The 20,990-nt window shown below is 54.7% G+C and overlaps 1 protein-coding gene across 2 annotated transcripts in view; it reads right to left on the bottom strand.

The window, feature by feature from the left end:
• Positions 1-20,990, bottom strand: part of LOC144729228 (dnaJ homolog subfamily B member 6-B-like) — a 64,603-nt gene that overhangs the window by 31,504 nt on the left and 12,109 nt on the right. Inside the window, exons 2-6 of one of the 2 annotated variants that reach the window (XM_078609321.1) lie at positions 10,708-10,805; positions 5,538-5,647; positions 4,783-4,839; positions 3,738-3,851; positions 2,570-2,683 (exon numbers count right to left, since the gene is read on the bottom strand). In XM_078609321.1, coding sequence (XP_078465447.1) covers positions 2,570-2,683; positions 3,738-3,851; positions 4,783-4,839; positions 5,538-5,647; positions 10,708-10,775 — 463 coding nt within the window. In that variant the 5' untranslated portion in view covers positions 10,776-10,805. Of the gene's footprint in view, positions 1-2,569; positions 2,687-3,737; positions 3,852-4,782; positions 4,840-5,537; positions 5,648-10,707; positions 10,806-20,990 lie in introns of both variants that reach the window. The other variant, XM_078609320.1, reaches the window with a different exon arrangement.

The following is a 20,990-nucleotide window of genomic DNA, read 5'->3' as shown; positions in this document are numbered from 1 at the left end:
CACACACACAGTACACACACACAGCACACACACAGCATACATACACATACAGCACACACACACATACAGCACACACATACAGCACACACACAGCACACACAGTACACACACACACAGTACACACACATACACGTACAGCACACACACAGTACATACACATACAGCACACACACAGTACATACACGTACAGCACACACACAGTACATACACATACAGCACACACACGGTACATACACAAACAGCACACACACAGTACATACACAAACAGCACACACACAGCACACAGTACATACACACAGTACATACACATACAGCACACACACACAGTACATACACACACACAGCACACACACAGCACATACACGTTGCCCACAAGGTGCCTACACGCACAGCACACACATACAGCACACACACATGCACACTACATACACGGTGCCTACACACACAGCACACACACACACGCACAGTACATGCACGGTGCCGACACAGTACAAGTGTGGGTGGGTGGTGTGCGGGTGAGGGAGTAAGCGAGTGGTGTGTGGTTGAGCGGACGAGAGAGCGGCATGCAGGTGAGCGAGTGGGTGAGTGGCGTCGACTCAGCCTTAAATAAGTTCCTGTTGTGATGTGTAAACATCATCAAGAGGAAGACAAAGGCAGCCGGGTTTGGTGTTGTCCACCCACCCCCTCACCTGGCACTATTCCGACCAAACACCACGGTGGAAACACCAAACTCAGCTTTGCTGGGGGCCCCAGGGGGACAAGCGTCTATAGCTGAGCAAGAGTGAACCCCCCTCCACCCCCCTCCACACCCCCCCCCCAACTTGGGGTTCCTCCAGGGACAGGAAACCACTGCGGTTGGCCACGTGGAATGCCTGAACGCTCGCTGCAGAGGATGGGATGCCACTCCTCTGTCGGGAGATGGAGCAGCACTGCCTGGACCTCTGTGGAATTCGGGATGTCTGGTGGACTGGTTCTGGCTCCGGTCAACATAAGGAGTGGACAGTCTTCCACTCGGGGCAGGAAACTGCGAAACAAGGCCAATGGTGCCTTCGATAGGCCAGGGTTCTGGGTTGTTCTTTATGCTTTTGGGGTCCCCGACTCTCTGCTCACAATAATTAAAGGCCTTCATCATGATGGTGGGCAGGCCCAGATAAAGTTGTGTGGCCGGGAGTCGGAGCCATTCCCCGCTCACCTTGGGATGCAACAGGGATATCTCTCCTGGCTCCCACATTATTTTACGTATTTTTCAATCACATAGTTCTAGAAACTGTCCATGGGTGTACGAGAGGAATTCCTATCTGGTACAGCTACAATGGGAGACTGTTTGATGCCCGGGTGCGGTCAAGGGATGGATCCCGATTGGTCAACCATGTTATGTATGCCGATGATGGGTAATTGTTGCTCATTCTGAGGAGTTGGAGGCTTTGCTGCTGAACCTGCCTGGTTTTTTCGTGTCAAACGCTCCCCCCCCTCAACTCCCCATGAATGATGGGGCAGTTACTAAAACGATTTTAATTACCAGATAAAGCCCACCGAGCTAGCCAGAAGCTACCTGGCTACAAATGATAGTGCTAACTGGCTTATCATGTGGAAATTTATAGCAGACAAATACTCAAAGTGGAGGGAAAAGCTGGAAGACCCGGAAAAAAATCCACGTGGCCATGGGGAGAACATGCAAACTCCAAATATACAGGATCGAATCCACGACCTCCAAGATATTTTATCAGCAGCATAACGCGGTGGAGAAGCTACCTGGTCTGTCCGTCCACACGAACCTCCGGGTCTTTTCGGCCAGAGTTATGCGCTCCCTTCTCTATGCTTGCGAAACGTGGACCTCTCTGAGGCAACACATCTTGTGCCAGTTTGAAACATTCAGGCTGGCCTGCCTATGATCCATCCTGGGTTTAACCAGACTGAATTGTGTGAGGAGCTCATAGTTACTTGAGATCTGAACATATTCACACTGGTGAGCTCCTCTGGCAAGCGAGAGTACTGGCTGAGTCATAGCCCGCATGCCCAGTCACCGAATGCCTAAACAGCTTCTGTTGGGCTGGATAGAGGGGGCTAGATGGGCACGGCACGGACGAGAGAAGACACGTACTTATGTAGTACACGAGGATGTGGAGCCAACTGGACTTGCCGATGACTGGTACCTCTATGGAAGAGGCTCGTGAAGGATGCTACTGGGCAGCTGGAGGCAGTCGCCCTCCATCAACAGCGTAGGGCATAGGAGCGACGCTCTCAACAACGAGCAGAGTGCCGGGCGGCTACAAAGCAGCAAGTTGGCACAGTGGAGAGGACAGGTGGTTGAACAGCCAGCCATCGCAGTCAGTCGACCCATGGCACCTGGGTCTGGGTCTTCGACCTCCTACCAGTGGGCCTTGGACACATTAAGTGACCTCAAAGTGCGGCTAGCATGGCACAAGTGCCGTTGTGACATCACCGCCACTTAGTGCTGAATGGCGGTTATTGTTGTTGATCATGTTGTTGTGCGAGTGAGTGCAGATGAGTGGGTGAGCGAGTGGCGTGCGGGTGAGCGAGGGGTGAGCGGGTGGCTGGGCGCGCTCACCGGAGTCGAAGGAGGTGGAGGAGGTGGTGTGGAAGGCTCCGAACGAGGGGAAGGAGAAGAATCCGTGGCTGCGGCTGCGCTCCTGTCCCCGCAAGCGCGGAGCGTCGTGGAAGTCTTCTGTGGGGGCGAGGGGGGGGGCATGCGCCCGCGCGAGGAGGGGATGAAGGGGGAGAGGGAGAGAGAGCGTGGGGAGCGCGTCACAGCGGGAGATTTAATCAGAGCTGAGTTTCCATCCCCTTCCTCTTCTCGGGCTACAAGTGGCGTCAGTCAGCGGATTAGCTTTCACCGTCGCGGGCTTCTGATCCGTACTCTGCTCCACCACCCTCGTCACCTCATCAAACTATGAACTAAACTATCTTTTAAATGTGGAGGGAAAAACCGGAGGCCCTGGAAAAAAATTCACGTGATCAAGGGGAGAGAGGAGACGCAAACTCCAAATATACAGGCGTCAGCGTCGGGAGGGAACCCACAACCTCCTGTATACCTGGCTAAGGAGTTAACATTTCCCAACCGTGGCGCCCAATCAACACGCTCCGTGTTTCTCACGAAGACCTCCTCATTAATGCCACCTCCTGCTACCCCCCACCCACGCCTCGCTAGGACAGCGGCCCCCAGACACGGTTACATCCCGAGACGTACAATTATTATTAAGATGATAGTTCCCGCGGGGCACTGCCTCGCAGGCCCAATCCAAACGGCCGCTTCTAATCGTGACGGCGCATCTCGGGGTGCGCCGCGCGAAAGTGGTCGCACGCAGGTGGGGGGGGGGGAAGAGGAGGCCTGGAGCCGCCACGGCAACGGGAGCAGCAGCGTTCGCGAGTTGAGCCTCCACGTTTCACGCTCAGTCTGTCGTTGTTTACAAACACCGCCACGGCAGCGTGAACGCATCCCTCTTTCGGCGAGACCAACGACGGTCAAATAGCGCCGGTAAAACCGAGTGCCCCTCATCGCCCCGCGTCTCCCTGCGTGCCCGCTGGCTCCTGCATCCCCCGTGTCCACCCGTCCCCCTGCCTCCCCGCAGACCTCACGTCCCAGCGGGCGCCCACGTCCCTGCTGGCCAGCGCATGATGGCGATGGCCATCTAACCGCCGTGTGGAGTGCCGTGCCAGGCCGGGGCGACCGCCACGGCCGACACTTTGGCCACACCGCGCCGGGGCGCGCCGCTCACCGTAGAATTCGGCGAAGGGATCGCGGCCACCGAAGAACTCTCGGAAGACATCATCCGGGTTGCGGAACGTGAAGTGGAACCCGCCCATGTTGGGGCTGGCTGACCCACCGCCCCCTGCGCGCACACACACACATGGGCATCGTCAACATCGTCAGCAGTATTGTCAGCATCATCAGCAGGATCAGCAGGATCAGCAACATCGCTTCTCCACTCACAAATCACTTCCACATCTCCTCAGCCAGGGTCGCGCCATCACAGCGGGAGGTGGAATTGGCGTCGCGGATGCGGTCAATGTTTATTTATACTGAAGGGTTGTGTGCGGTGTGTGGTGAGTGTGTAGGCGAGTGCGGTGTGTGGTGAGGGTGTAGGTGAGTGTGGTGTGTGGTGAGTGTGTAGGCGAGTGCGGTGTGTGGTGAGTGTGTAGGTGAGTGTGGTGTGTGGTGAGTGTGTAGATGAGTGTGGTGTGTGGTGAGTGTGTGGTGAGTGCAGTGTGTGGTGAGGGTGTAGGTGAGTGTGGTGTGTGGTGAGTGTGTAGGTGAGTGTGGTGTGTGGTGAGTGTGTAGGTGAGTGTGGTGTGTGGTGAGTGTGGTGTGTGGTGAATGTGGTGTGTGGTGAGAGTGTAGGTGAGTGTGGTGTGTGGTGAGGGTGTAGGTGAGTGTGGTGTGTGGTGAGGGTGTAGGTGAGTGTGGTGTGTGGTGAGTGTGTAGGTTAGTGCTGTGTGTGGTGAGGGTGTAGGTGAGTGTGGTGTGTGGTGAGTGTGTAGGTGAGTGCTGTGTATGGTGAGGGTGTAGGTGAGTGTGGTGTGTGGTGAATGTGTAGGTGAGTGTGGTGTGTGGTGAGGGTGTAGGTGAGTGTGGTGTGTGGTGAGTATGTAGGTGTGTGTGGTGTGTGGTGAGTGTGTAGGTGATTGTGGTGTGTGGTGAGTGTGTACGTTAGTGTAGTGTGTGGTGAGTGTGTAGGCGAGTGCGGTGTGGTGAGTGAGGTGCGTGGTGAGTGCGGTGGTGTGGTGAGCGTTGGTCCGTAGAGGGCGGCTGTGGCTGCTCACCGAGTCGCGCCGTGAGCCCTGCCTTGCCGTAGCGGTCGTACGTCTCCCTCTTGTTCTCTGCGACACCACAGGGACGCCACCGCGGTCACCATCGGCCACGAGACCACATCGACGCAGCATCGCTCACGACCCCGATCGCGATCGCTTGCCCAGCACAGCCTCGCTCACCGAGTCTCAAAGCTACTAGGAGGGTTATTGCCAGCTGTCCCGCAGTAGGGGGCGATGAGGCTCATGGTAAACCCAGTGGCTCCGGTGCAGCCGACAGGAGTCTTCACTTCAGACTCGCGGAGGCTTCCCCCAGAGAGTGACCAGGAGTAAACTACGGCTCGTAAAGCGCTTTTTGGGCGAGGCCACGTGTGACGACCTGGCCAAATTTGCGTCGTAAGAACGTTCCACCCACCGACATAGACAAACATTATTAAATTGTTATAAACTTGTCTTGGATCCCTCACCATGGGTTTGGGTTCGAGAGCGATTCTCACAACAAGACTGAGCAAACACGATGGTTCGCTAGCAGCATCTTCAGGACAAGGCCCAGGAAGCCAGAATAAAAACCAGGAAGTCATTCTGACCTCGTAGATTTATCGACACGGACTGTTCCCGCCAGGTTGGCTACATACGGTGCGAAACAGGTTCTCCAAACATACGTATGTACACATACAGAAGGCAACGAAGTGCGATACTCTGGCTGAGATCCCGTGCTGCGTGTTAACGAGCGAACTCCGGTTGTTGTTGTTGTTATTCGGGGCGCTCACCGTCAGAGAGGACCTCGTACGCCTCCGCGATCTCCTTGAACTGCTTCTCGGCATTCTCCTTGTTCTCCGGGTTCTTGTCCGGGTGCCATTTCAGCGCGAGCTTGCGGTAGCTGAAAATTCACACGACGCAAAATCCGACCGTCAGCACGAGTGTGAGCACGAGGGAGGGTGGCAGCAAGGGAGCGAGCGCGAGTGTTAACCAGAACTCCTCCCATCGTCACGATGACTGCCCCGCGTTCGAGCGCGCCGGCCCCGACGCGGGGCCCACCGACACCGACGCGGGGCCCACCGACACCCTCCCGGAGAGCCGACGGGATGGCCCGCCGAGCGACGGCCGGCTCGCACGCGCGCACCGACCCATCGCGTCACGCGTGTTGCTGTCCGTCGCTGGCACGCCAGCGGCATTTCCGCTGTCGGGGGGGAAGCAAAAATGACACACGAGGAGGCCCATGCCTCTGAAGATAAGGTGAAGGCAAAGCTGTAGACGACTGTCACGCACTGATCGGTCAGGAGCCAGCGCAACTCCGCAGAGCCAGGAATTACTGAAGAAGTAATGCCAGAGTGAAGCTTCTGACGTAGGCGAGCGAGTTAGTCGCTCAGTGTGGCGGGTGAATTGGTGAGCGAGTGGCTGCATAGGTAGTATGGTCAATGATTGTTAGTGGGAGATGAGTAGAGGTAAATGAGTGGGGTGAGGTTGGGCGAGTGGGTGAGCGAGTCGGTCATCTGGGTGAGTGAATGGGTGGATGAGAGGGTGGCTGGGCGAGTGGATCGTTGAAGGAGTAGTAGTAAGTGCGTTGGCGGAGTTAGTGAATGCGAGCAATGAGGGCGAGCGAATGAGTGGGAAGAGGGTGGGCGAGTGGGCAGGCGAGCGAGTGAACGCGCAAGTGGAAGTGGTGAACGATGGCCGAGAGAGAAAGTGGGCAATCGTGCGAGGGGAAGCGAGCGATTGGCTCTGGTATGAAGACTGCCCCGAGCGGTGAGCCGTGCAAGAGGCTGTGGGGCCTCCCACACGCATTGAACACGGTTCCCCGGACAAACACAAGCACGCAGCCACGGGGGGCGGGGATGGGGGGAATGGGGGAGGCGCAGCAGGAGGGGCAGTGCGAGGGTGGTAGCAGCGAGCGTTGTCGCCTTCAGCCGGGCATGGCCGGCTACGCAGCATATGGCCAGTCGTGTAGCACCGTGCAAGCAGTGGGGGTTGGTGGATCACACACGCACACACTTTGGCGTCGAGGTCGCTTACGGCCAGGGTATGATGGCGTCAGCACAGCAAGTGGGACTCGTTCCCATCTGTGCTGAGATTGAGCGTACGACTCCGTCCCCTCGCACGCAGGGGCTTCCTCCCGCGTGTACGAGCACCCGATAATGGAGTTGGCCAAACACCCCAAAATAGGACCACAGAGCTTGGGAAATTGTTGACGCCAGTTGTGGCCGCCCTCAATGCTCATCTGTGGTTTCCAGCGCCGCCAAATCGTTGTTTCCCGGTCTCCGAGAGTGAAAGGAAAAACTGGGCGCGTCACGAAATCGAAAGGGCGCGTGAGTGACTATCCAGCTACAGCGGTCTCCTAAGGAGGGTCCCTGAGTGTTCCACACAGACACGAGAGAGCGAACACCTCTCCTTCTCTTTGTTTAAACACAGTCTCCGAGCACCGACCCCAAGGCCCAACACGTCAAGTGGTCAGCAACAGACAGCACTGTCGGAGTTGTACTAGATGCAGAGTGAACGCATTTAAGGGCATGAGACGCTGGCGATGATGATGGGTAGAGGGAATTTCAGAGTGGAGCAGTGTGAGGGAAGAAGCAGAGAGAGAAGAGAGGTGGCCTGCAGTGTGGCAAGTGGACGAGTGGTGGGTGTGTTGTTGTGACCTGCAGTGTGAGTGGGTGGGTGTGTTGTTGTTGTTGTGACCTGCAGTGTGATTAGGTGTGTTGTTGTTGTTGTGACCTGCAGTGTGGCGAGTGGATGGGTGTGTTGTTGTTGTTGTTGTGACCTGCAGTGTGGCAATGGGATGTGTGGGTGTGTTGTTGTTGTTGTGACCTGCAGTGTGGTTTAGTGGGTGTGTTGTTGTTGTTGTTGTGACCTGCAGTGTGGTTGAGTGGGTGGATGTGTTGTTGTTGTTGTTGTGACCTGCAGTGTGGCGAGTGGGTGGGTGTGTTGTTGTTGTTGTGACCTGCAGTGTGGCGAGTGGACGGGTGGTGGGTGGGTGTGTTGTTGTGACCTGCAGTGTGGTTGAGTGGGTGTGTTGTTGTTGTTGTGACCTGCAGTGTGGTTGAGTGGGTGTGTTGTTGTGACCTGCAGTGTGGCGAGTGGGTGGGTGTGTTGTTGTTGTGACCTGCAGTGTGGTTGAGTGGGTGGGTGTGTTGTTGTTGTTGTGACCTGCATGTGTGGTTGAGTGGGTGGGTGTTGTTGCTGTGACCTGTAGTGTGGCGAGTGGGTGAGTGGGTGTGTTGTTGTTGTTGTGACCTGCAGTGTGGTTGAGTCGGTGGGTGTGTTGTTGTTGTGACCTGCAGTGTGGTTGAGTGGGTGGGTGTGTTGTTGTTGTTGTGACCTGCAGTGTGGTTGAGTGGGTGGGTGTGTTGTTGTTGTTGTGACCTGCAGTGTGGTTGAGTGGGTGGGTGTGTTGTTGTTGTGACCTGCAGTGTGGTTGAGTGGGTGTATTGTTGTGACCTGCAGTGTGGTTGAGTGGGTGGGTGTGTTGTTGTTGTGACCTGCAGTGTGGTTGAGTGGGTGTATTGTTGTGACCTGCAGTGTGGTTGAGTGGGTGGGTGGGTTGTTGTTGTGACCTGCAGTGTGGTTGAGTGGGTGGGTGTGTTGTTGTTGTGACCTGCAGTGTGGTTGAGTGGGTGTATTGTTGTGACCTGCAGTGTGGTTGAGTGGGTGGGTGTGTTGCTGTTGTGACCTGCAGTGTGGCGAGTGGGTGGGTGTGTTGTTGTGACCTGCAGTGTGGTTGAATGGGTGGGTAAGTGTCTTGTGGGAAGCTGTACTGTTGCGGTTAGTGCACCGCGTCACGAACCTGATGACCCGAGTTCGATTCCCGCTCAGGGCCAACACCAGTGACAATTATCTGAACTGTCCTGGGCCTCCCCTAGATCGACTCGGCCTCAAATGAGTACATGGTGCAGTGTGTAAACATCGCCACTAGGGAGACAAAGGCCGCTGGGCATGGTGCTCGCCACCCACCCCCTCGTGCGCTATGTCGGCCTTCATAGGTGCTCGCTAACATAACTTGCCCCAACAGCCTGTTAAGGTTATACGGGGGATCTTTGTCTTTGTTGTTGTGACCTGTAATGTGGTTGAATGGGTGGGTGTGTTGTTGTTGTTGTGACCTGTAGTGTGGCGAGTGGGTGTGTTGTTGTTGTTGAGAGGTGTTTTCGGCGTTTAACGAGCGGGGGGGGGGTCTGATCGGGTAGTTGAGAGAACGTCGAGAGAACGTCACGAGAACATCGTGCCAGGAGAGAGCGCGAGGCAGACGCTTGTCCTGGGCGGCATCCATCAGCGGAGCCGCGCGCACGCTCGCCAGCTTCGTGCAACGGCCAGAGGCAAAATATGAACGTGCCGAGAGAATCTGACGAGCACCGACGCCGTAGCTGGCAAGGAGAGCACGTCAAGCAAGCATCTGTTGCGTTCGAAGATTTGACTGTACAATGAGGCGTGTGCGTGCACGCGTGCGTTCGAAGATCTGACTGCACAATGAGGTGTGTGCGTGCACGCGTGCGCAAGCCATGGCGTATCGGGCGGCTATGCGTCTGTCACTCGACACGCCGCGGCAAACGATGGTGAGATATTTTAACAAAATAAAAATGCACGAAGCACGCATGCATGAGCGAGGCGGGTACGACGTTAGGCCTCGGGAGTTAAAATGCGCACGCGTGAGTACGTGTTCTCCCAAAGTACTCGTCGCAGCGTAACGTTACTTTCTTTTTATTTCGATTAATAAAAAAATGTAGACGTACTTTGGCGGAAATCCTTCCCAAAACTATGAACATCTGGGCACACTGGTGAGCTGTGTGTCAATGTTGATAAGACATCGGTTTAGGATTTGGCAGTTTTCGTGAAAATACATCAACGAAGAAAGCGGTTCACACTTCACTCGCAAAGCGCCTTTCACCGCGGAGGTCGCAAGGTACCGTACAGAACTAGAAGCAGCAATTAAAATTACTTACTCATAAAACCCCGCAGTGAACGCCCCATAAAAACCACACAAGGCAGGCGTGATGAGAACGCCCCACCAGACAAAACCCAACAGCTAAAGATCGCCTTCGGAGGAAGTGGAAAGGCCTTTGAGAAGGGACGCGTCCAACTGTGGGGGACGCGCACGAGCGGAGACGCTCGGCGAACCAAACGTCTCGCGGACCTCGGCACGCACGACAGCGGCGGCGGCATCACGGGGTCGCAGGGCTCAGGAACTCGAAGATAGAGAAGATTCGCGAATGTGTATTGGAGCGGCACCATTGGGGGCCTTGTGGGTTACTAGGAGGAGGGAGATGTTGAACTCCACCAAAAACTTGATCGGCAGGCGGAAAATTAACTCGAGCTGTGGGCTCGTAATGCGCGTGCTAAGATTGGAACTCTGGCGGCCGCATTCCGCACACATTGGAGCCGACTTAAAGGCTTTGTGGGGGCGTCAGAACACAGCGGCCACTGCAGACGCCAATTAGAGACGACGGCACAAAGCTGCTTCTCAGCATCCGACAGAGGATGGGGCGCAACCCACCTCGCCCAACTCACCCACCACATTGTATGGTGGTGACGCTGAGTGATGTGAATGGGGCTGTGTGGTGGTGGTGATGAGTGGTGGTGGTGATGTGAATGGTGGCTGTGTGGTGGTGATGCTGAGTGATGTGAATGAGGCTGTGTGGTGGTGGTGATGAGTGGTGGTGGTGGTGATGTGAATGGAGGCTGTGCGGAGGTGGTGGTGATATGAGTGATGTGAATGGTAGCTGTGTGGTGGTGGTGGTGGTGATGCTGAGTGATGTGAATGGTAGCTGTGTGGTGGTGGTGATGCTGAGTGATGTGAATGGTAGCTGTGTGGTGGTGGTGGTGATGCTGAGTGATGTGAATGGTAGCTGTGTGGTGGTGGTGGTGATGCTGAGTGATGTGAATGGTAGTTGTGTGGTGGTGGTGGTGGTGATGTGAGTGGTGGCTGTGCGGTGTTGTCAATGCGTCTCTTACGCTTTCTTGATCTCATCGGGGCTGGCGCCGCGCGCCACGCCCAAGATGTCGTAATAGCTCTTGTTCATGGCTCCACACGGATGCCACTCGTTCGCTCACTGCCAGCACACACGGGAAAAGACAGGGGGAGCACGGAGGGTAAACCACATGTAACATCACCGCCACCGGACATCTACATCAAACCACACCACCATACCAATGGCCGGCACTGGTGGCTACGCTCACACGTGTCCCTGTTATCTACAACGATGGGAGGCGAAAGTCAGCGGATCTATCAAACGCATCAAACGGCATCCCTGCCTGTGGGCGTTGAGGTCACCATCACACGCTCGCTGGCTTACGCCCAGCGTGTTATGGCAGCACGGCCAACGGAGCTGGGCAAATGTTGGCGCCGACTCTGGCTGCCTTTCCAGCGTCATCGCTCCATCTCTATGGTGGTCATTCCTCGAGTTCTCAGTATAATTGGTCCATCAGCCCATGGGCCAGCGGAGTAACTATTAGGCATGACTGCAGTGTATGCATGTATACATGTTGAACGTCTTTCGCACCATACGTAGCCAACCGTACTAATCGGAGGGGTTGATAGCACCGGGCCCAGGTGCGGGGCAGCTACAGAGGGAAAGTAGACAGGGGGTCCCCCGATTCGCTGCTTGTACCATGGCCCAAGCTGAGCACGCCACCCCACACGGCTACCGGCTTCCAGACGAACTTCGGCCAGCAGCATTCATCGCGTGTGTCGTCAACGCGAGGAGCATCGGCTGCAGGCAACAAATCTCTACGTGACACAAAGCTAATAACGCCGCATGCGCTCAGTGCCGCGGACCGTCACGCACACACTGCTACGTCAACGAGCGCTCATCAAGACTTCGACCTCAACCCTTGGGGTGGAGATTCCGCGGACGCAGCGGCGGTACGTCCGCCCCCCCCTCCCCCCCTGGTTATTAGGCCGCCCTGGTTATCACTACGGGCGTTTCGTCCGTATTTTACCATGCACCTCCAATGAGCACGGTGGGCGAGATACCGAGCGAAAGAAGTGGACGACGTTGACGGCGTCGCGGTCGAAATGTGCCACATTTTTAAACGACACCGCAACTCACTCACAACTAGGGTGACACATCGCAATATGCGTGCATTGTCTTTGTACGGCTCAACTTTTGGTGTTCTCTGGTCGAATATCAAGAAGGCTGTCTCTGGTGTAGGCCAATCAGTCTCAAGGACAATGCAGACACGATCATTGCATGTTGGTTTGCATAATTCGCCCCAAGTATGTGCGGTTAATGCAGAGAGATTATTTTTGGGCGAGATTGCGTGAATATAAATGTGTAGTAGTTAAACCCGCGAGTTAAACCCGCGAGCATGCGACACACGTAAATAAAACGTGGCCAATTCGTTACTAGTTCAGCACACCGGTGTGCTGGAGAGTAAACCCACTACATTTTTAATTCGAGTACGACCTATTTGGCGTTTGAATACCTTAACACCTCCTGTTATATTACCAGAAAGGGGCAAAGTCTGTTCTTATTGTTCAACGTCCTCACGAGAATCGTGGCCCCGGTGCAGGACAACGCAAACTCTCTTAGCGCCGGCCCTGCGGGTGACATCTCAACACACCGCACGGCGTTCCGGGGGGGCACCACACGTCAAAGTGACCCCCCCAAACCCCAAAAGAGCATTGGAGCTCATCTTTTACTTGCAGCCCTGCAGAGCCAGCGGTGGAAATTCCACATTCGTGTTTGTGTTCGTATGTACGTTGAACTTCTTTTGCACCGTACGGAGCCAACCGATGATGGGGGCGAGTCTCCACAGAACCACCACGTTTCCCCTCCCCCACAAGGTGGTCCTCGTGTTATTGACCCCGGAGCAATGGTGGGTGCCACGGTAGCGAGATGTTAACTACCTCGCCTGGCATACAGGAGGTTGTGGGTTCGATCCTGAACCTGACGCCTGCTGCTGTATATTTGGAGCTTTTCTCTGGGTCCTGCGGTTTTTCCCTTCGCATACAATCAACACGCGTTCAGAGTAATTGGCTATTGCTATAAATGTCCACACAAGCCACTTCGTCGAGTTATCATTTGTGGTGAGGCCAGTTCTGTGAAAAGAGCTACATAGCTCAGTGGGCCTTACCTGGTCAAATACATTTTTTATAGTTTTAGTTTCAATGCCCCAACTAGGGAGTTGCGGCTTGCAACCTCCCGACTGAGAGCTGCTTGCTCTACCGCCGCTGAGCCACACTTGCCTTGGTCGACACAAACTTCCCTTCTGAACCTCTCTTCCCACCACTTCCCACCGCTTCCCACCACTTCCCACCACTTCCCACCACTTCCCACCACTTCCCACCACTTCCCACCACTTCCCACCACTTCCCACCACTTCCCACCACTTCCCACCACTTCCCACCACTTCCCACCACTTCCCACCACTGCCACACACTTGCATTTTGTCGTGTTGCTTTCACAATGTCGATGACCCTCACGCGCTCGCTCCCAACTCTTGGTAGGCGCCCACCGCTGATGCTTGCACAAAGCGTAAACGCGCGTCGACGCATCGATTCAAAACAAACGCCGACGCAGCTCTTCCCGCGGGGCCCCCGCGCGGCGCTATTCTGGGGAGGGGGATGGGGGAAAGAGGCCGCCACGTGCTAGCAGAGTGACGCCGTGCGGACTCATCATCGCGGCATTGGCCTCGAATCGCGCCAGAAGGTCGGACCGTTTCCACCCCCGCCGCCCCCTTGGTTGCGTCAGTTCGCTGGTCGCGTCAGTCGGCTGGTCGCGTCAGTCCGCTGGTCGCGTCAGTTCGCTGGTCGCGTCAGTTCGCTGGTCGCGTCAGTTCGCTGGTCGCGTCAGTCGGCTGGTCGCGTCAGTCCGCTGGTCGCGTCAGTTCGCTGGTCGCGTCAGTTGGCTGGTCGCGTCAGTTCGCTGGTCGCGTCAGTCGGCTGGTCGCGTCAGTTGGCTGGTCGCGTCAGTCCGCTGGTCGCGTCAGTCCCCCGGTCGCGTCAGTTCGCTGGTCGTGTCAGTTCGCTGGTCGCGTCAGTCGGCTGGTCGCGTCAGTTCGCTGGTCGCGTCAGTTCGCTGGTCGCGTCAGTCCCCCGGTCGCGTCAGTTCGCTGGTCGTGTCAGTTCGCTGGTCGTGTCAGTCGGCTCGTCGCGGATGTTCGCGGCTCGGGGCCTGCTGGCCATCCCCAGTTAATGCCGCCATCAACCACAAACGCTCCGCGTCGCCCGAATGGTTGCGGACGGTTAAGATCGCGCGACGCCTTTGCAGAGCGGGCCGTTCGAGCGGCAGCTACGTTGTCCAAATTAACAAAAAAACACTTGCCTCCAACAAGCCGCCCCCCCCTCCACCTCTCCCTTGTAAATACCACCATGGGATCACGGGTCGTGACAAGAGCTGAAAGTTGGAAAACCTTCTCCAACTTCGCGCCGCTAAAGACCAAGCCCACTTGCAGGCCCTTGTTGATTTGCCACGGATTGACCCAATGACTTAACTGGCAAGCAACAGAGCAGCGATCGTCACCCCCCCTCCCCCCCCCCAACCGCAACCACTCTGGGTAAACAAGTGTAATAATAATCACAATAACGCGACTAATGCAGCCGTCAGAAGTTTCTATATTCAACACAGCGTGAAGTTGCGTTTCATTATTTCGCCGAGTTCGGGCAACTTGTGGGATTGCCCACGGGTGGACGAACCGCTGGAATGCCCTCCCCCCACCCCAACAAGTGAAATCCTGAGCGGCAAGCAGCACAGGGAGCACGTGTCGCAGCATGCGCTCGCTGGGAACGGTGCCCTGACTCAATGAGCAAGTCCTTGTGTAACGGGAGACGCCGCCGCTGCCGCTGCCGTGAGGGTTGTGGCCACGGCCGAGGCTGCCGTGGTGAGGGAGGGGGGGGGTTGCACGGTTCCCCACGGTCTCCGCGAGGACGAGCCAGTCCCGGCGTGCTCCTCTCACGCACTCACCGGTCCGGTTTTGGATTCTTGTGGTCACAAAAAGCTGAATCTCAAGAATGTACTGATAAATCAGCGCTGTGGAGTTCACTTCAAGCTGCCGGCACATTGCATGAAGAGGCGGTAAAATAGATAAGGAGACAAATACGCATGCGTCACACACCTATCCCTCTGCTTGAAAACACGAAATTATTCTTTTTTACATTTACTTTTACACATCCAAACAGCCACAGCACAAGCAAACTCTGGACTAGTTTCTACATTCAGTCTCATCAGAAGCGTCAGGCTTGCTTGAACAGATGCTGGTAATAGGCACAAACTCGACAATACGCAAAGCAGAGTTGTTGCGGACGAAGATTGTCCACTTATTTAATGTTATACGAGGGCAATTAAGTCGGGGAAAAATCACACCCACCATGGGAATAAGGAATTTGCACCGGTTGGCTTCAGGGCCACCGATAGCAATGAGTGAAGAAGCCTCCGATCATTTCTCTCTGGAACTGGACACGAGTGGGAAACGCAGCTCAACCGAGCTGCACCAGGAGTTGAACCTGAATCTCAAAACGCGGGGCGTGGTGCCCGTGTCCGTGGGGCCCGTGTCCGTGGTGCCCCTGTCCGTGGTGCCCCTGTCCGTGGGGCCCGTGTCCGTGGTGCCCGTGTCAATGGTGCCCGTGTCCGTGGTGCCCCTGTCCGTGGTGCCCGTGTCCGTGGTGCCCCTGTCCGTGGGCGGGCTCCGACGCGGCCGTGGAGATTCGGCGTCTTGAGCACGCCGTGGTCAGCTCTCGCCAGGCAGTTGCTCAGTGCGCCCAGCACAGAGGGAGTGCGGCGGTGATGTTAACTACCTCGCCTGGCATACAAGTCGTGGGTTCGACGCTTGCTGTATAATTGGATTATGCGAGTCTCTCTCGCCGTGATCAAATGGATGTGTCTCCGGGTCCTCCAGTTTTTCCCTCCACATTTAGAATCAACATCACGCGTTTACAGTATTTTACTGATATAGATTTCCACGTAAGCCATTTCTCGTTGAGCTATCATTTGTAGCCAGGTCGCTTCTGAAATAGAGCTACATAGCTCAGTGGGTATTACCTGGTAAACTAAATATATTTTTTCATAGTTTTATTAGAAACCGACGCCAATGGTGTGCCACTGTGCCAATGGTGAGGAGACGTTCTGACTGAAATGAGCCACGTTCTGGCTCTACGAGCCTCAGGCCTGTTATCTCGAGTTAAGGGCTTTGCTCTGGCTCAAAGTGAGACAGCTCAAAGCCACGCATAACCTGTCAATCATTATCATTTCACTTGTTTACCCAGAAAAGCACGTGATCCCAATTGAGTAATTAACATTTGTATATTTTCAGAATTGGGGCGTTTGGCCAATACCAGTGACTGTGTGTGTGGTTGTTGTTTAGCCTAGGGGAGAACCTGGGTGGAAACCTGTTGCAGACCAGGGGGAGAGCATACACAAACCTCACACAGAAAGGGCACCCGAGTCAGGAGGCGAACCCAGGCCCTCGTTGCCGCGAGGCGCGAGTGTCACCACTGCGCTACCGTCGCCCCACCGCCGCGCAATGCAGGAGCCCTAATGAGGAGTAAGCGCGGCGTGGCGGAACGAGCGAGCGCACACCCCCACGCAGCGCCAGCGCGCCTCGTTAGCGCGCTGCCAATCCATCATGGGGAAAGGGTGGGGGGTGGGGGCGTGTGTCACCAAAGCCCCCGCTGCAATACTCTCTCTGGGAGAGGAGGGGAGGGAGGGAGTTCGGTGAGAAAGCCACGCAGAATGTTAAATGAGCGTGGGTCAGGGATTAAAGTCACCGATGACCCTGACTGTTTTTAAGGACAGTAGCTGAGCTCGGGCCCAACGTCAAGAGGCCAGCAACAAGCGGCACCACCGAAGCTGTAAGGGATAAAAAAGCAACACATTTCTTCAATAGAGCACAGATACAAGAGGTTGGGAGGAAAGGTGATGGGAGAAGGGGATTACACAGTGGAGCAGAGAAAGGAAGAATCAGAAAGAGAAGTGAGGCGATCTGCGGTGTGGCGAGTGAGCGGGTGAGTGAGCGGGTGAGTGAGCGGGTGAGTGAGCGGGTGAGTGAGCGGGTGAGTGAGCGGGTGAGTGAGCGGGTGAGTGAGCGGGTGAGTGAGCGGGTGAGTGAGCAGTTGATTGTTGAGCAAGTGGGTGGGTGACTGGGTGGATGGGTGAGCATGTTGGTTGTGTGGTGGATGAGACGAAACAGTCAGTGTCTCTACTACTCTGGTTCTTTCGGTAAAGTCACATAGGTATAAAATATAAAATAAATTAAATCACGACGTTTCGATTGCAACACAAGCAATCATCATCAGGTGTGAAAACTACAGCAAGAAAATGTTTAGCTGAAGTGGGAAAGGTGCTGTGGTAAGAAGTTATCGAAGTAAGAGAGGGGGGAGGAGAAGGTCAGTGTCTCGACGACTGGGCACTCAATATGGGTGGAAGAATCGACCAGTAATTTTTACAGAAAGAGTAACCCTGGTAGTAGCAATAGGAGGGTGAGGAGGTGACCAACTGACCCTGAACCAGTGACGGAAATTCCACAATCCTATGGTGGGGACTATCATCTACATCGGGTAACCATGTCGAGGTGGGACGGCTAGCCGTACCAGACTCCTCACCCCACGAGGATAATCACACTCCTCAGGTGGCATGAACTCATCTTACCCCTGCTCCTGGTGAAGGGTTTACACTTCCTTGTACAAACTTACACAACTAAACTCACAGCCAGCGCGCGTGCATTACGCTCATGCTCCAGGAAGCTGACCTTAGACACAGCCCAAAAGGCAAAGCAGTACCCTCCTCATACAAACCCCACACACACTCTGTAAATACCAATCTGTCCGATAAGAGCCCAAGATTTTTGTTACAGACATCAAATAGGTTTAAAGCACGAAAAACACCACTCCCACATGGCTCACCAGAAACTCACTCCTGTAACGTCCTTGAGAGAGCCTAACAGCTCATTGGGCCCTCCCAGCAACGTCACTGCTCAGCTCACTTATATTATAAGGATTATATTATAAGGATTATATTATATTATAAGGATTATATTATATTATAAGGATTATATTACATGAGAAGGATTATATTATATTATAAGGATTTTATATTATGATTATATTATATTATGAATATATTATAATGATTATATTATATTATAAGGATTATATTATATTATAAAGAATATATTATAAGGATTATATTATATTATAAGGATGTGCGTTTGCCACTCGTGGCAACAGTGCTCGGCCTCAGCTGGCAAGTTCACAGAGTGAAGAATCACCATCGGGCATTAACTCAGCCCATCATTGTCCCCCTCCGTGGTCATTAAAATAGGCACCACTTTGTGGGACGAGAGCAGCGGTGGGCCCCCAAAGCCAGCTGCCGGTGGCTCTGCCACTGCACGTGGCGAGGGCCGATGGCTCTGTCACGCAAATCACGCGAAACTCCCTCCCCGACCCCTGGATGTCGAGGTCGTCATCTCCAGGCTTATGGCCAGGATACGGTGATGGGAGTACAGCAAGTGGTTGAATTTACACCTGGATCCAATATGTACAGGCATTTGTATGGAGGTTGCATGTATGTACGTTGCAATTCTTCCACAGCGTACACAGCCCATGATGCTCAGCGGAGATTGAGCGTTACCCTCACACTTGTGGGTTTCCTCCGGCTGCTCCCCGGTTAACGCTGGCTCACCGAGTTGGACAAGCATCCAGGTGTAGGACCACAGAGCTCGGGCAATTTTTTTCAGCTCCAGTTCCAGCCACCCTCCACTGCTTCGTCTTTGGTCTTCCACGCCTCCGAATCATTCTCTCCCGTCTCTCTCCGAGCAAACAAAAGCTGCGTTCATTATAAATTCTAAACAATCAAATGATTATTATTGTAGACCACGGCCCCCACTGCCCGAGGGCTCCAGGCAGATTTGTAGCGCCGCCCATGCTCGTTTGAGCAGAGAGACGCGCGCCGGCTTTGATAGCGGAATATAGTTTCGGGTAATTTCTGTATTTGGCGTTTGTGCTACGGCGTCAGTACGCGCTGTGCCGCTGCTCTCGGTAATGATGATGTCACCCACACGCACTCTCTCATGTTTAACTGCACAGCCTCCCTCTGCAGGACAGCCGTGCTCACGATTCCCAGCGTCACGCTCTCCAGCGCCCACGAACCGAGCACCTTCCTGTGAGACCCCAACAGCTGCTGTGCTGAAGACGGACTCATTATTAATAATACAAATTTATATTTGCAAGGCGCACTTCATCCGTACATCCAAACGCACCCCTGTATGGAAAGCAGGAAATAAACAGAACTTGCGGGGTAAATGGCCAGAACTCGGGGGCGAAGGCCAGTTTATAGAGGTGAGTTTCCAAGGCAGAAGTAAATAACTCTTAACGACTCTGTCTTATTAGCAAAGGCAAAGCATTCCAATGCTTGGAAGCAAATTGGCAAAATCACAATCGCCCCAGGAACAGAGCCTTGACCTCGGAGTCCTTAGAGGAAGGCGATTCGAAGATCTCCGGGACCTCGTTGGTGTCAACACGGAGTCGAACCCAGCAGCCATCGATCCACTGCTGGATAAAGCCCTTCCAACACCCACCCCACCCCCCTCAAGGCCGTCGTCACTTTTCACGGCGCGTTCCCTGCCTTGGCTGCAACTCTGCAATTAGTCTCCACCGCCAGCCGTTGTCTCTTGGAACGATTTGTCGTCTTGCTCAATCCTACTCACTTTTATGCAGTCAAAAACTCTGCCACCGCAACCCCTCATAGATACTCGTGAATAGTACTTGGCACAACGCCCTGTGTAGAGGCTAGATGGGGACCTTTGTTAGTGTACGTCAGTGTGTTAGGTTGCCTGTACTAGTGAGTGTCTGTCAATGAAAGTGAGCCACTGTTGTGAGCGAGTGCGTGTGCGTGCGTGTGCGTGCATGAGTGTACGATTGATTGTGAGTGGTCGACTCAGCCTCAAATGCGTACCTGGTGCGATGTGCAAACAGCACGGCTAGGGAGACAAAGGCGGGCGGGCGTGGTGCTGGCCACCCACCCCCTCGTGTGCCATGTCGACCTTCGTAGGTGCTCGCTAACATGCCCTTGCCCCAAAAGTGTGTGTTAGGCTATAAGGGTGATCTTTGCCTTTGGACGATTGTAATAATAACACATTATTTAGGACAATTGGCATTCACGCCAGCCAGTGCTTATTGGGCGCGGCTATCACGAGGACGCTGCGTTTCGCCGGCAGAGTCTGCGGGAGCGAAAGAGATTCACAGTGCCCCATCGCTTGTGGTCGGGGGTGGGGGGAATGCTCCGACCGGCTACAATCTGTCACAGGCCGCGAGCCTTCAGCTTCAGGCCACGCGGCAGCACGGCAGCGTTGGTGGGTGGAAGGGAGCGGCTGGTGGCGGCTGCGGCTGAGTCCTGTACCACAGGACAATCCTCCCAGACGCACGTTATTGTAAAAAAAAATGGACAAGAAATAAACGTCTCATTTCCACGGCTAAAAATACACGCTCAAACAGTGCCGCCGCCGCTAGCACACACGCTCCGCCACTCCCCCCCAGGATGAAAAGCACTGGATTAGGGTCGCAGAGCGTGGGTGTTGGGGGGGGAAGAATGGGATCAGGAGGGAGGGGGGGGATCAGCAGAGCTAAGTCTGTCTTACTACCCCTGCAAAGGACAGGGCAAGGGAGGGGTCACAGTGAAGGCTTAGGGTGCATGACCAACGGTATGGTCAGCACTAGTTCCGGCCACCTTCGTCACCTCAGTGATTATATTTAAACGCAGCACGGCAGCAAGTTCACGCTTTAGGTTGAGTCGACACAGGGGAGGTTTCCGGCCAGGTTTAACATCTCAATTGCCACGAGCTTGTGGCTACAAACTAAAGGCAGACACGTCTGGTATTATGATGCAGCGTGGGACCCAGCGTGCCAGGTCCCCTCGATGATTCACGCAGCAGACACACACACCACGTCATTTCACAAGTCTGCACGTGGGTACAAAGACAAAGATCCCCCATATCCTAAAAACACTGTTGGGGAAAGTGCCGTTTTAGGGAAATCCTATGAAGGCCAGCACAGGCTGGGTGTGACCAGCACTACGCCCGTCCCCCTTTGTCTCCCCGGTGTTGATATTTACACACACATTCTGCCAGGTACCCATTTAAGGCCGAGTCCACCCTAAGGGAAGGCCGAGTTCAGGAGATATTCGTCACCAATGTTGGCTAAACTCTGGTCGCAGGGTTTGTAGCGCAATGCGCTTTCCACTACTGCTCACAAGCACTACAAGTCCCCTTTCACGGCTAAGTGAAGGTGACATCAACGTGCCGTT

Source organism: Lampetra planeri, chromosome 31, assembly GCF_965212315.1.
Source record: "Lampetra planeri chromosome 31, kcLamPlan1.2.h2, whole genome shotgun sequence".
NCBI classification, from domain to species: domain Eukaryota; kingdom Metazoa; phylum Chordata; class Hyperoartia; order Petromyzontiformes; family Petromyzontidae; genus Lampetra; species Lampetra planeri.
The sequence above is the reverse complement of the archived record's forward strand: the minus strand, read 5'-3'. Positions and strand labels throughout refer to the sequence as shown.